The 14,929-nt window shown below is 33.6% G+C and overlaps 1 protein-coding gene across 6 annotated transcripts in view; it reads right to left on the reverse strand.

Moving 5' to 3' along the window:
- The window catches only part of LOC109035302 (proton-coupled amino acid transporter-like protein acs), a 29,472-nt gene continuing 14,543 nt past the window's right edge, over positions 1 to 14,929 (reverse strand). For all 6 annotated transcript variants that reach the window (XM_019048881.2, XM_019048879.2, XM_019048882.2 and 3 more), the window contains 8 exons: positions 14,687 to 14,842; positions 13,688 to 13,838; positions 12,145 to 12,266; positions 10,709 to 10,793; positions 8,601 to 8,873; positions 7,338 to 7,519; positions 5,707 to 5,888; positions 1 to 5,012 (listed from right to left, as the gene is read on the reverse strand). In XM_019048881.2, coding sequence (XP_018904426.2) covers positions 4,768 to 5,012; positions 5,707 to 5,888; positions 7,338 to 7,519; positions 8,601 to 8,873; positions 10,709 to 10,793; positions 12,145 to 12,266; positions 13,688 to 13,838; positions 14,687 to 14,842 — 1,396 coding nt within the window. In that variant the 3' untranslated portion in view covers positions 1 to 4,767. The remainder of the gene's footprint in view (positions 5,013 to 5,706; positions 5,889 to 7,337; positions 7,520 to 8,600; positions 8,874 to 10,708; positions 10,794 to 12,144; positions 12,267 to 13,687; positions 13,839 to 14,686; positions 14,843 to 14,929) is intronic.

A 14,929-nucleotide genomic window follows, 5' to 3' on the forward strand; every position in this document is an offset into this window, starting at 1 on the left:
TACATTAAAATAAATTTATTTATTAAGGAACACCCGCAAATTATTAAATCAAGTACAATACTTATTCACAAGTCTTGCGAGAAAATATTGAATACACGACTTACGGATGATAGGGATCCTGGAAGATGTTAAAATTAAGAAATATTAAATTTGGCTTGACATAAGATTACAATTTGAGAGGAAAGCTATGAGATAATATTACAAAAAAACCGGCCAAAATGACCCATTGGAATGCAAGCTTATAGATTATTGTACGCTTATTACTTATGGAAGAAATTTCTTATTGTCATGATCTTCTCTAGGGCGTCTAAAATGAGGGAACAAAATCACAGCAGGATACAAAAATCTTTGAGTGGTAACTTAAATGAAATACTCTAATATAGAATAACAGCACTCTCCAAGTTTTCATGATAAAGTTAGATGTATCATGATTACATTCACTACTTGCAGCAAGATTGGAGAAATCTTGTCGAGTCCCGACTCTGAAATCACTACAGTGCTGAAATTTGTTTTTTCACCAAAAACAAAAAGTTTATGTCCTAGTTCTGTTCCATAAAATGGCCAGATTGGCTGAAAAATTACGTTTCGAACTGGACCGTTAATTAAGACCAGATCTGTGAAAAAGGACCTCATTTTTTGGAAGTAAATTTTCCTTATCATTCTGCAATTGCATGAAGGAGGAAAATGTGGAAATGCACAAGTTTGACCCTGAAATTGGAACCTCCAAAATTGAAGGAAATATTACTCGTGAAGTTCCAAGACAAAAATAATTGGATTGCAGAGAAACGTGGTTTAAGGGTTCCCAAACAGTCAATGAAAATTTTCTCCTGGAAGATAAAGTCCCTTTTCACAGATCTGATCGCAAATCAATATTCTGATGGATGTAGTCATTCGCAATTGATGTGTACAAGACAATTCATTTTGATGGATCAAAATAACTAAAGTTAAAAATTAGTTCTGTTCATGTATTTTTGATTACTGATTAGCAGGAGAGTTGCGCTTTTTTTTAACCTGACCATGGCGCATAATGAGGCAGTTTTCTAAGGAGTTGTTTGATCGGCTATTGCCTTAGATGAATTTCTATCACAATTTCTCCTGGGGTAGTTTTTTCAGAGGGTCGTGTTCATAGTCGAACCTTTAGTTTTGAGGCCTAATTCACCAATGTTATTCTTATGGCTTAGGGAAGCCGTAACATTCAAGGAACGACGAATATGACCCTGAAAAAATGAAACATTGATTTGAGATTATTTTAGTTGGGAGGTAAACGCTCCTCAAGAAGGTTATTTGTCAGAAATGTCTTATTCAATTGGAGAGAATAACTGATATTATTTTTTACAATGAGAAGTGCGAGTCTGACACAAACAATTTAAACAAAAAGATCTTCAACAATAAAGTAAGGTGTAGATACCACTTTTAAGAAATTACATACACGAATTTGATTACATGGAAAATTAGATTGTAACCAATTCAACAATACAGACGAAATTTATACCTTAATATAGCAAGATGGGCAAAATTTTGAGAAATTATTACCAAATTATCTTGGTTAGAGGTTATGGGCTTTCTCTGTCAAATCACAGATTTTCGGCAGAAACTACAATAAGCATCACATCAAGATGATTCAAATGGTTGAGCGAGTTGCAAAAAAACTCTTTCATGAATTTTCAAAAATATGTAGCTTGAAGATTTTGTGCTTGAAGAGAAACAAAAGATATGACACTGGTAAATAAAGGGAAACGTCAAAAAAATTGGTCAACATTGGAATGAACTAAAAGGAAATCCTTTAACCAGTTCGATTAAAATTACTGACGCAGTGAAGTTATGACTTCACTAAAAAGACTGATCAACAGGAAAAAAATGTTAAAATTGTGCAAAAGCAGTGCATTTTTTAGATCCCCTAAGGAGCCATTTATAAAGTACATATCATTTTCGGGGAAAAGGGATAGAGCGCGTCTATACTATAAATGCATACAGTCAGAAATTATCAGCTTAACACAAGACATCAAATTTTTGGCATAATCTTGATTGAACCAAGAGACTACACATTTTACTGCTCTATTTGCTGTTTTTTAACTGTAATACCCTCTTATCATCATTTAAAGAAACTTCAATTTATTTGAAACCATGCCTTTTGTAGAATCTCTGGAAAGATCAGAGTTAGAGTCAAGGTTGACGGAATTTGCAGGGGGAGTTATTCAGTAGAGCGTTACAGGGGAGGTGGATGAGTGTCAAAAAACAGTAAATTGGGCGTCTCTGAAATCATGGATGGCTCCTTGCTGGAAGAAGTCAAAATTGTCAATTGTACTAAAATATTATGCTGTAAGTTACTCAAATGTAGTTATTAACATTAAAAGTAATTTTTGAACTGCAATGGTTTCCAAGATGGACGGTCTTTACAGAAAAGATAAAAATTGCCGAGATCAAATAGATCAAAATAATAACACAGCCTAAAAAATACACCACCTGTTATAAACCGTTAAAATGTATAACTTCGATGCACTGTAAAGCTATTTACACCAAGATTTCAAATTTTTCAAAATCTGAACGATAACAAAGCGAAAACAAAAACGAATAGAATTTGTAACTTAAAAGAATACAAAAAAGATTAAGGAACACAATAAAATAAAAATTTGATAATTGAGCTATAATTCCCGTTAAAGCCGTCTTCAATGATTGACATTAAATGAATTAAAAAGGATACTAAGTTCCATCGAAGCTGGATTTGCAACTGATGGATGGAAGACATGTGGGAACGAATACATACAGAAGAGAAATACTGTAAAAACTTAGTTATATGATTTACCTCTGCCTAAAAATTATTTCCTTTCCTGGTTCAGAAATGATTCAAACAAGTGTCAAAATCATAACGTTTCCCGTCAGTTTTCGAGTTTCACTTGGATCATTTTCGGGGAATCAGAATTTTGGGATGTAACGCAAAAATAAAGGAAAAAAATCAAATGACCTAAGTACAGAATATAAAGTTTCTGTTCCCAACAATACAGGATGGAATTTTGATGGAAGTAAATTTATTGATTAATTCCATCAATAAATCAGAGAAATTTTCTTTTATCATACTATCCCTTCATTTCTGAATATTTTGACCCCATTAGTTGACACACTTTTGGAATGGTTGCATTTTGTGAGTCCAATTCGCTTTGAAAATTCCAAGTAGAAATCAAAACCTGTCAACGATTGAAACGATTTTAAAAATTTTCAAAATAATGCGTAGATTTACCTCAATAATTTTTACTGAAACAATGTAGCCTGCAGTCTTACTCCTGACGAATATTTTCTTGAATCTAATTTCATGCATTCATGACAAGAGGAGGAAGAGTGACTGCAGGAAAGATTTTCCCTCTAAAATGATCGAATTTCTACAATTAGGGTTTTTGATTAACTATATGTACTGTATTTTTCACAATAGATCAACTTCCCAAGTTTCCACAATACACTGATTATAAAAATAACAATTTTAGAGTTTTGAGTAACATAATTGAAGGAATAGAAAATAGTAACAGAAAATACCAGCAATGAGTGGTTCATTATTCCTGTTTGGAAAACTTAAAAGCGATTCAAGGAGGGTTCAGAGTGTTGGCAATATTAAAAGAAGGAGAGGAAACACCAAGTTCCAATTATAACACTATGATGTCACAATGTAGAGAGGGCATAGCAATGGTGAAACAAGAAAAACAGATACACTGCACTCCATTGCCGTTCTAAAATTTTCACATAAATATTATTTTGCGAAAAGAATATGAAATATGAAATTATTCATGAAGTTTACTGAAAATATCCTTGAAAAATACTTGGAATATTCCTCAGAAATGCTGCATAAATTATTCAAGAATGTGTTATGAAAATGAAAATCGTCATGGGAAAACTGCAACTCTTAACTACACTGTCATGCTAAAGAAAAACACAGTATGAGCATTGGAATGTTGCAACGTTTCTAGCGATAAAATATTTATTTTTGAGGAAAGTTATGAATATTTTTCCTTGACATTTTTAGACACTAGCTCGAAGTACAGACCAAATTCTCTAAGAAATTAGAGGAAAGATGTTTACAGATTCCACTTGAATACTTAATTTGTCAAAGGAAAGTTGGCAACGTCTGAAGGCTCACACAGCGTTTTTCCTTGGCACAGCAATCCAACACAAGCTTGCAAGTTTTCCTGGTTTTAATATTGATATATTATCTGGGGCAGATTTCGCTATTGCTCTGGATGATGTAGAACATACAGAAACCCATGGCAGCTAGTACTGATTTGACTTAACAACTCATGAAAATAGAAATTTCATAGGTCATAGGGGCTTTAAGATGCTTGATTTAAAAGATTACTTAAAGCTGGCAATCAATGATTTTACAACTGCTTGTTTCTGTCATTCTCAATAAGATGATGAGAAAAGGTAAGCCATCCGGCAATGGAGAGAAATTTTGCGCTGAAAATATTTTCATGAGAGAAACTATAGGCCCCCTGAGAAGGTCCGAATTATTTACAATATGGAAAATAAACAGAACTTGAGATTACCTTTCCTTCCTTGTCAATAAGATGACTTAGGAGTTAATGCTAGAATATCCTACGATAAATCTTTGGCAAGTGACCAAACTCTCCCTTAAAAAAACACTAAATATCTTCACTTTTTTCTGCCACCTTTTTCAAGGTCGCTACTTTTGTGCTGAGCTTCTTAACCAATGATGGTGAACATTAAAAAGAGTTTGAAAAAAAATGACTAGACTTGAAAATATCATCGCTTTGGGTCCCCTTTTTAAAGAGCGTTTTCCGGGGGATTGAGAATGTTCAATATGGAAGTGTAAGACCCTACAAGGAATCCGCAAATGCCAAAAAGCATTATTAACAGATCCTTGATGAGCGTCCGGTAGCTGAAGTCTTTCTCGTAAAATGTTACCATCTCTAACAGTGGTGGAAAAATAAGGGCTAGCGTAGAACTACTCACAGCACCGACCAAGGAAATAACGGCGCTAAGGTCGGGAATGATTACAGCCAACAAAACTGAAATGAAAGAAAGAAATATAAAGTTAGCAATGGAAAAGTGATTAGAGGGCAAATGAGCATTTTAAAATTCTTTTTTTCTGGGCTGCAGATTTATAACTTTGAATGGGAAAATCAAGAGAAAATGGCAACTTCAATTTATTAAGGAAGTAAACACCTTAAATGATTACTTCTAAAAAAGTGTACAATTAAGTTTTTATTTAAGAGAACTCATGACTATCTTGCTAGAAATTTCCGCCAACAGTCTCTTGTGGGAGGAAAATAATTATAAGAGACGTATTTTCAGATTGCTGTCTAGCAAAAAGTAGCATTTGTATAATTTGAGCTTGGTGTTAAAATGTTCATAACGCACCAACTGTAAATTTAAACGAAGATCAACTATAAAACTTTGGAAAAAATAATTTGTTACATCTGTCTAAATATTTCACAATATTTTTTTTAAATTTCACTGTTCTTCATCTCTTTTTATTCTAAAATGTGTGAAGGTAGACGTTGTGATGGCTCAACAAATTGAGTAAAAGATTTATGATGAATAGGATAGATGGACTCCATTTTGCAATTAGGAACCAAAATTTCTGGCTACATTTAGAGACAACATATGTACCTTCAGTTTCCCTAAGCGTATACATGCATTTATAGATGAGCCAGAAATTTCGGTTCTTAATTGCAAAACGCAGTCCAAATATAAACTTACATGTAAAGAGAACCAGCAAAGTACGGAAAATGTACTCTCCAAAATACTGGCGTTCTTCTGGTTGGAGGAATGCAAACCTTGACACTAATTGAGGCCAAATGATATTTGCAGGAACATAAAACTGAAGACAGTACGAGAGGAAAATTGCCAGAGCCATGGTTAACCTCACAACGTGAGAAGCACTGCAACAACAAACGAAACCTGGGTTAGATTCTATGCCTGAGTGTTTCACAGCAAATGCTGCAATCCAGGGTGTCTAGCAAATCTCAAAAAAAAAAAAAAAATTCCCTGAAATTTCCCTGCTAAAAGACCGGGGAAAAATTTAAAATTCCTTGACCAACGGAAAAAATAATTCCCTGACATTTCCAGGCAAAAAGGAAAAATATTCCCAATTTTTCGACACGTTTGAACTGATTAGGTGTGAGTAAGAACTTTTTCATGTTTTCAGGGTATAATGCAATAAATAAAGCAAAATATATGATGCATAAAATTATGCGAGACATTTTTGCCTCATTTTTAAAATTTAAAAGACATCGGCAGAAATTCTAGTAGATATTTTGGTAAAAATCTCTGCTAGAGTAAAATTTGCGGAACATTTTCCGAAAAATCCGTGTTTTACAATTTCCCTGACATTTCACTGACACGGAAATCGCTTGCAAAATAAAATCCGAACTTTTGTGGATTCCCTGACGTTTTCCCTGATTTCCCTGACACCAAAAAAAAAAAAAAAAGTTCCCTGTCATTTCCCGGTTCTCTCTGTTGCTAGAAACCCTGCGATCTTGTAAGGTGGGATGATTTTTCTTTTAAAATAAATCGTTGTCACTTGTGCTGGAAACAAAGATGATGAGATGCATAGAATAAAAGTCGATCCCTGCATAACCGGCTACCAGACAAGGTCTGAGCTAAATAAAGGCACGTCTTCAAAATCTTGCGTAGAAAACGATTTGCGCCGCAAGAAGTTCGGAAATCAATCTCTGAACGAGATGTTAACAAGTGTTTTTAACATAGATCAAATGGTAATTAGTTAACACAAAGTACGTCATTTGTATTTTTATCATTTGACTAATTTTAATGGTGAACTTTGATATCTTCTTCAGGAGTTGATTTCAAGACTTGCTGTTGTGTAATTCTTTTCCTCATAAAATTTTGAAGAGAAAATGCGCAGAGCTTTAATCCATACCTTGTCTAGTGGCCAATTTTCTAAGAGTTGATTTTCGACATAAAAAAAAAAAAAAAAAAAAAAAAAAAAAAAACTTTTGTAGATTGTAACAAGGGATACTGAATGAGAAATGAGAAGTGACAATTTAGAAATTTCAAGCCCAATCGTCCTGTTTAATTTTTCATTTAACTTGTTCTATACCTCTACTGAATGGCAATTTTTCCCATTCGAATTACACAGTAAACATTTTCATGGAATAAAATTGGAAGAGAAGTTGAATCAAAAGTTGAACTGTGTAAATGGGGCTTTATCTAATCCTTCCCTAGCTTCTTCATTTTACTTATTTACCTTAAAAAAACTAATAAGCACCAACTCAAAATGAATACAAGAGTGTGGAAAAAATGAAAAATGAAAAGAGAATAACGCTTGATAGAATGAAGAGGACCCGTGACCCCGTTAGGAAAAAACTTACAATAGTTCAGCACCCATGTAGAAGGTAATAGAGCCTCGAGTCGCAGCATCACCATATTTGAGGTAGCCGAAGAATCCAACTGCTGTGTAGAGGCAGGTCACAATTACCATTCCAGTGTTGAGAATACCAACGTAACCTCTCATATGTTCTGGACTCTTCATACTATTCTCTAAAGGCAAGATCTGAAAAATTCAAATGGTTTTACTCTTTCCGAATCAAACTTGTCTAATTTACAGTCCAAGAGAAGACTTAATAGTAACGAACTAAATACATACCTAAGTTACTATGCTATAAACAAGACTTTGAAATTTCTATTTATATTTCTGACGTTCTCAAAATGATTTTCGTGCAATTTTACCTCTACAAGCCTTCTCAGTTAGCTATATTTATTCTTTACAACAGACTCATTCTGCTGTGCTAAGGGAGAACGCCGTACGAGCCTTCCGACGTTGCCATATTCTCTTTGATAAAAAACGAATTGAATGGGATTTTTTATGATTTTCTTAAAATTTTTCAGACATTTTCATTTGCAATTTGATATAAAATATTAGAAAACTTCATGGAAAAATATGTATAACTTTCCCCAAAAATTCATACTTTAACCAGGGACATTTGGAAACTCTGGATTGTTCATACTGCGTTCTACCTTAGCGCAGCAATATTATATATCAGATTTTTTTGCCTCTTAGGATGTTGCCTGTCGAGGATTCAACCTCATAAAGACTTGTACCCTCTAGTCAAACTATGTATCAATGATCCAATGGCTAAAAGTGGAAAACGCATATCTCAATTGCAGCATTTAAAAGTAGTCTTCATTTATGTTATATTTTCTTCCAGGGAGAGTAATAAAAATGTTTCTTTGCAATTATGTGTAGTTTTTAGAGAGAGCAAAGAAAATTAACAACAAATTTTGATGGAAACTGTCGGTCTGTCTTCCTTTAAATAAAAAATTTGGACACAGACTTAAAATGATGTAATCTGAGGGGCCCAATTTTTAAATTTAGTCATCAATATGTTTTGAATTTACTTGAATGTGTACAAACAACAATTCTATATTATTCTGTGAACGCTTACTATTTCAATAATATCATTTGAAGAATTTTGGCTTGATGAATATTAGGCTCTTTCCAGAGGCAAAGATGATGATTTTTTACCATGCTAGGAAAACTTTTGAATCTCGAGTAATAAGTGAAAGCCAAATTGACTTTGCTAGAAACAAAGTTAGAGGTCACTAATATCGGTTGTGGATAGAAAATTACTTACAACACCGATGCCTTCAAAGGCATAAACAGCTGTGCCAAAATATAGAGGTAACTGACCCCAAGACGCAACCTTGGGAACTGTATTTGTGTTGGGCAAATCTTGCAGCACGTAGTAGAAAATGATGCCCAGACCTGAAGTTGTCAGGATGGATGCCAGAAGGGAAATCGGCATCATATACTTAAGTGATTTTATCCAATTCAATAAGATCATTGGAACGAGCATAAGTATCAGCACCCAGATAAGCTCGATATCGAAGAAGAAATATTTTATTTCCTGCAACAAAAAATTCCGAAGGTTAAACACAAGTACAAGCTATGGAGGCCCTTGTATAAATTTTTTATTTGTAAAAAGATTGTGACGTTTTCAAGAGAGAGGAACTCACTTCTTGGGGAAAAATTGTTAGGAAAACAAATTCAGTCCAATAAGGCAGTTGCACTTTTTTAAAAAAGATTATTTTAATATTGAAATTAATTCTGCCCTCTATGATTACCTACTGTTTCGGTTGCTGTCAAAATCTGTTGCACTTTTGTAACATTTATAATTGTCTCTGTTGCTAAATTGGTAGGTCTTAGTTAGTTGCCCTAATTTTTCTGTATTCTTTGTTATATGATGGGTGCTTCACCTGTTTGTGAGTAAAACGCAAAAGATGCTGGAAAATAATTGTTGATATTTTTGGGTACTTCTAGCTTGAAATATTCAAGATATTTTTTAACATCCTACAGGTCCATCAATCTCAATTTTGCCTTTCAAGACATTATCGAAGAGGGCACCACCTCCCTCGAAACGTCACAATTCTTAACTTTGAAATTATTTGCTTTCAATGGTCATTGAAGACTGAAGGATCAATTTTTTGTCAAGTCCGATGGTAAATATGGAAATAAACCCAAAATTTGTTTTATAATAGAAAACCCTGTATTTGTCAATATGTTTGTTTGTTTGTTTGTTTTTGTTTGGAAATTCTTAATGACCTTTAAAGGCTCAAGGAGAAAATTTTTAAATTACCACGAGCAGGATGATATAGGATTAATGCAAGAAATTTGGACGTTGATTGATCAGAATTTGACAGTTTGTACAGGCGCTTTGGCTGACAGGAACTGTCATGGCACTGGAAATATAAAAGAATTAACAAAAACAAAACAGTTGCAATGGTCTTGATACCAAGAATTAAGGTGAATTTTCGCCAGAATTAAGGAACGTTGAGAAAATTAACAAATTTTACTTTTAAAAAGTTTCAGGTTTTGAAATACTTGTTTTCTTCTAAAATATCAGTAAAAATTGAGGCCATTATGCCTGGAAGCACATTTTAACTGGCTATTCTTTGAACACCTCTTGGAATTTAAGCTTGAGGCAAGGCGTAAAAAAGAAATAAAAGAATATGTATAAAATTTGTGTAGTAAGATGAATTTTTTGTTTTATTTTACATTTTGAGTCGAGGAGTTTTTAAATTTCGATATTTTTACTTCTTGTTTAAGATTTTAAATACAAGGTTTTCAGGAATAGCTAGCTAAAACATGTTTCTTGATGTGTTACTTCAATTTTCAACTTAACTCTAAAAGAAAAACCAGGATTTAAGCATGATTCATTCTGAATACATCTCAAGGTTTGTTTATTTCTGGCAAAGATTCATCATGGTTTTGTGTTGTTCTGGAACTCTTTGTTCTGAGGACTAAAATAAAAATTTAACAAAGTATTAGTCATGATCCTCATTGCAAGGTTGCTGAAACATTGACATTTTTGAAATCATTGTGGTAGGTTTATAAACTCAAGGCCAAGAAAGTTTTGGCATAAAGTTGGCTTACATTGGGTGCTGCTAGCTACAAAATCTTTTTTGAAGCACAAATGGTAAATTTTTAGGCAACTGAATAAATTTTTGTTTGGTAATTCACCCGCAGAAAAAGATTTCTAAGCTTCTCAATGTTTTGGAGTATTTTCTAAAGGAAATGGACTACTTTTTACTTTGAAGGTGATTCATAAAAATGTACAGCAAACATCACCGAGTGGCCTGCATTGAAGGAAAAACATGGTGGCAATCATTGTATAAAGATTCCATTTAAAAAAAGGAACTTTGAGGAACTGTAGGCTTCTATAAATTACAAGTTTTTACTTACATCATGCAAGTTCTGCGAGACAAAAACGAAGTAGGCACAGCAAAACCCAATCTGAGTTATGATTAAAAATGTATTTACAAGCATTCTGAAACAACAAACAAATTCATTAAGAATGATATTGCAAACATCATGGATAAAAAAGGCCCAGAATAAAAAAACAAAATGGAGGAGAAAACGTTATATATTTTGACATCTGATGCACTCATAACTAAGAATTTTAAAATTTTGAAAAAATAAAAAAAATTTTAGTTTTTTTCGCCGGAATTTTGAAAGGACTACTTTACTTGACAAGGTGGAAAGTTAAGCACAACAATGTGCGTTCCTTTTTACAAAATTTTATGTAGAAGGCAGTAAATGAATTAATTTTTTCTACATCAAATTTATAAGCGAGCAAAAAATATTTTTTGTATATGTCAATTTTCATTTCTTGCTCTTCAAAAACCAAAGTCTACTCTAATTAAATCAAGCATTAAACTATCCCTGGTGGCATTGACTCTTAAATTTCGGCTTTTAAAATTTAAAAAAAATTGTTCAAATGTACGAGTTAAACCTTTTTGTTTTTCAAAAAACGTAAAAAAAGACAAAAGAAGAAAATTAAATAAAAAAGAAAAAAAGATGAAATAAAAATGATAAGGAGTTAAAAACTAAATTTTCGGTTTTGTAACATAGATTGAAACTTTATATGAGCCATGAGTCTCAATGTGGTTTTTGAACTTAGAACAAGTATTTCTGGAAATCATAAAAACTTACTTTCTTCATTCATACATTTCCTCAGGCGACATCCCTTATTAAAGAGTTATTCATGCATACCCTCTCCTTAAACATAATTTAATTTAGCAGGATATTTGGTTTGGGTGCTTCTTCTTATTATTGCTTATTTGATGAATGTAATAAGCACTGATGTGTAATTAGATTTTCAGAGAGTGGAACATTCTGAAGATGGGTCTTCAGCACTTCAGAGAGCAATTCAATAGTTAAACGATCAAATCATAATTTCTGGATTCTAGGATATTTATTAAAAAATCTCCACACATCACATCATGCCGTGGTTTGTCCAAAGTTTGTAAACAAGATTTGATCAAAAAATGTTTCAAAATAGCTTTAAAAGTATGGCCTGCATGATTATCAGAAATCAATAGGGAAAACAATTTGCAATATTCCCATGTGTCTGTTAAATCTTGTGTAAATATACCTGACATACTATAGCATTATGTGATCCTCAGAGATTTTTGAAGAAAGGTTTTAATGTAAAAATTATCCATTGATTGATTGATTGGCTATCCGTTCGTTCTTCAAAAGCAAATAGATTCACCCGAGAGACGTAAAAGCAGACCTGTCTGAGGGAGGTTTTTGATCAATATGCTTTTCTCCGGCTATCAAAAATTCACCTTTAGAAAAATAGATGATGAAAATAGTACAGATTGGTGGAAATTTACCTAAACACAGTTGAAAATTTCCGTAACCTTTCAGGACCTGTCGCAAAAGCTGTCTCTGCAACTTCCGCAAAGTCCAGAGCTGGAACGCTGGTTCGTTCACATAGCTCTTTTTCACATCCAATCTAGAAGAGAAAAGCAATGAGTTTAGGAAAATGAAGTTACTTCAAAAAAAGCTATTTCTACTGACAGATTGTAAACAGGATTGTTCTTGTCCAGGGTGAAATGATCTGACCATTAAACCCCAGAGGAAATTTCTAAAATAGGATGGGTGTAGAAAAGAATGGACATTAATCATTATGATAAAGCACTTGAGTGGGAGGGGGTGTAAATCTAAGTTTGCCTGTTTGCAAGATCTTTTGCAAAATAGATGTGTGCATAAATTGGGTATTACACAGCCTGATTCAACTGGCGGCTATGCAACACATCATCTTTTAAAGGCTAAACCTCTTCAAACAATTGACCAAAAAATCTTGAGAGATCTTGCTAGAACTAATTATGTCCTCTAAAGCCCTCTTAAAAACTGCATATCAACATCTTTTCTCGTTCTCTCAAAACTTTGATGACACATTACTTTTGGGACAACCTATGAATTTTTTGGCTGAGCGTGTTAAGAGAGGGGATTAAAAACCCTAATATATGCGATGAGTAATATTCAATCCTCCAAGGTCATTGAAAGGAGGAAAAACAGGGAAAATGAACAAATTTTACTGAACATTTGAACTGTTTCTGGCTTATCCATAGAATCACCTATCTGCAGAAAGATACTTATGGCACATACGCTGCTTCTAAATTGGTCTAGAAATTGTACTTCTCAACTGCAAAATAGAGCAAAATAATTGCAAATGTTGTCAACTTATTAGTTATCAACCAGAGAATCAAAAAGAAAATTAGGACATAGAGCAAACTGCAACATAGTAGTCCTAAAACTGCAGTGAGTGGTGTACTTCCTCCTTCTACACTATACAAAACGATTAAATTTTATAATGAGACAGAAAGACAATGGATCCTGCACAAAAATTTTTTGTTTTTTTAATTGGAATTGCTCATTCTTTTTGATTGTTCCGAGCTGAACTGATAGTGAGCAATTAACTGAGCTCATAAAGTGATTGTTCACTAAGTATGATGAGGAATATGATATGCTCAACGTCTGAGATGAGCTAAGTTGATTCATAATAATTGATGACATAATTTAACGGTGTTACATTCAGCCAAAGCCAGTGACTACAGCACTGCCGTCCAAAGTATAAACGCCGTATCTCCATTCAACACTTTGTCAATATTTTTCTGACAAAGTGCTGTTTTGCAAAAAAAACCCAACACATATTCATCCTTCATTTTTTCAATACAACTCCGCTACATCTATGGGAACTAAAAATGAAGGTTTGTGGAAATTGAATTTTCTTGTGATAGATCAGTGCATGCTGGAAAAAAGAAAACAATTTTGAGTGGAGTTACGGCATTTTTGCTGCAGACGGCAGAGCAGGCAAGGCCGATTTTAACAAGGATACCTTCACACCTGCACCCCTGCAATTGTCTTACTTACCAACATATGCATGCAATGTGTACAGATTGCTCCCAGACAAAGGGTACACACTAGCCCAAGGTAAAGACCAGCATTTCTGAATGCATCAGCCATTGCAAGGATGCCAGTCCCAATGTTACCTTTCAGTAAATGTATGAGCGTATCCAAATTCCTGGGGAAAAAGAGGAAAGAAAGGATCATGTTTCGACAGCACAAGAAAGCTTTCAACTCAAGGCAAGATCAGCAAAAACATAACACAGAAATCTTGGACTTTTTCTCTTGGGAAATATTGGAAGAGGAGGAAGAGTGTGTACTTCAAAAAATTTCATTTTTCTATGTATCACTTCAGGTGATCATTCACTGGGAAAAGGAACTTAGTTTCTGGAGACTTAACTTAATTACAGCATCAAAAGATGTCTCAGATGATGTAATCAGCAGGTGTCCGAACTACCTCATCAACAAATGCCCTGATGACTACATCAACGAAAGCCTCGATCAAATCGTCAGTGGGTGTCCTGATGACATCATGAGTTGATGTATATTAGGACATTATCAAGGGTTGCAAGTTAGCAGTTTCTAATCATAGCTTTCCTTTGTTTGAAGAAAAAGCTATTTACAATGTTAATCTGCCATGTTGCACCTTAAAGTGAAGTTGTCCGACACAAATGTAACATCAAGTATTCCAATCAGGAAACAAAGATCAAAGTAGCTTGCAACTTGTTCTTTGGGATCTTAAAGAAAGTGTCCTTTAATAACTCAAATATTCATTTTTATCCAACAAAACTTCACAAATCACTCTGCTAAAAAATTTGCATCCTTTCACTAAAGTCCCTCTTTCTGTTAACTGTCACATACTGTCATAGTTCCAAACATTTCAGATCTTTGAAAAATGAAAAAAAATTACAAATGCAAAAGTAGTTTGATGACAGAAAAATGTAGAAAATATTTTTGAAAATTCTTCCAACATTTTCTTTTAGGTATACTGGGAATTAAAATTTTTAGAAAAATGAAAAAACTTACGAAGTAGGATGAGCTAAATCCCTTGCCGATTGAAAATCATTCTTAACTTCCTCCTCTTTCGTTGCATTGACAAACTGATCGTTCATTGGTCCTCCGTCAATATTCACGCTTAAGTTTTCTGGTGAATCTCTGATATCTGGCCTCGGCATGGCTCGACTGTTGGCAAGCAAAAAAGAAATACACATGAGACACTTTGTTTTCGTGAATGAAAAGAAAAAATCAGAGTTTTCCATTAAATTCTAA

Source organism: Bemisia tabaci, chromosome 7 (assembly GCF_918797505.1).
Source record: "Bemisia tabaci chromosome 7, PGI_BMITA_v3".
NCBI classification, from domain to species: domain Eukaryota; kingdom Metazoa; phylum Arthropoda; class Insecta; order Hemiptera; family Aleyrodidae; genus Bemisia; species Bemisia tabaci.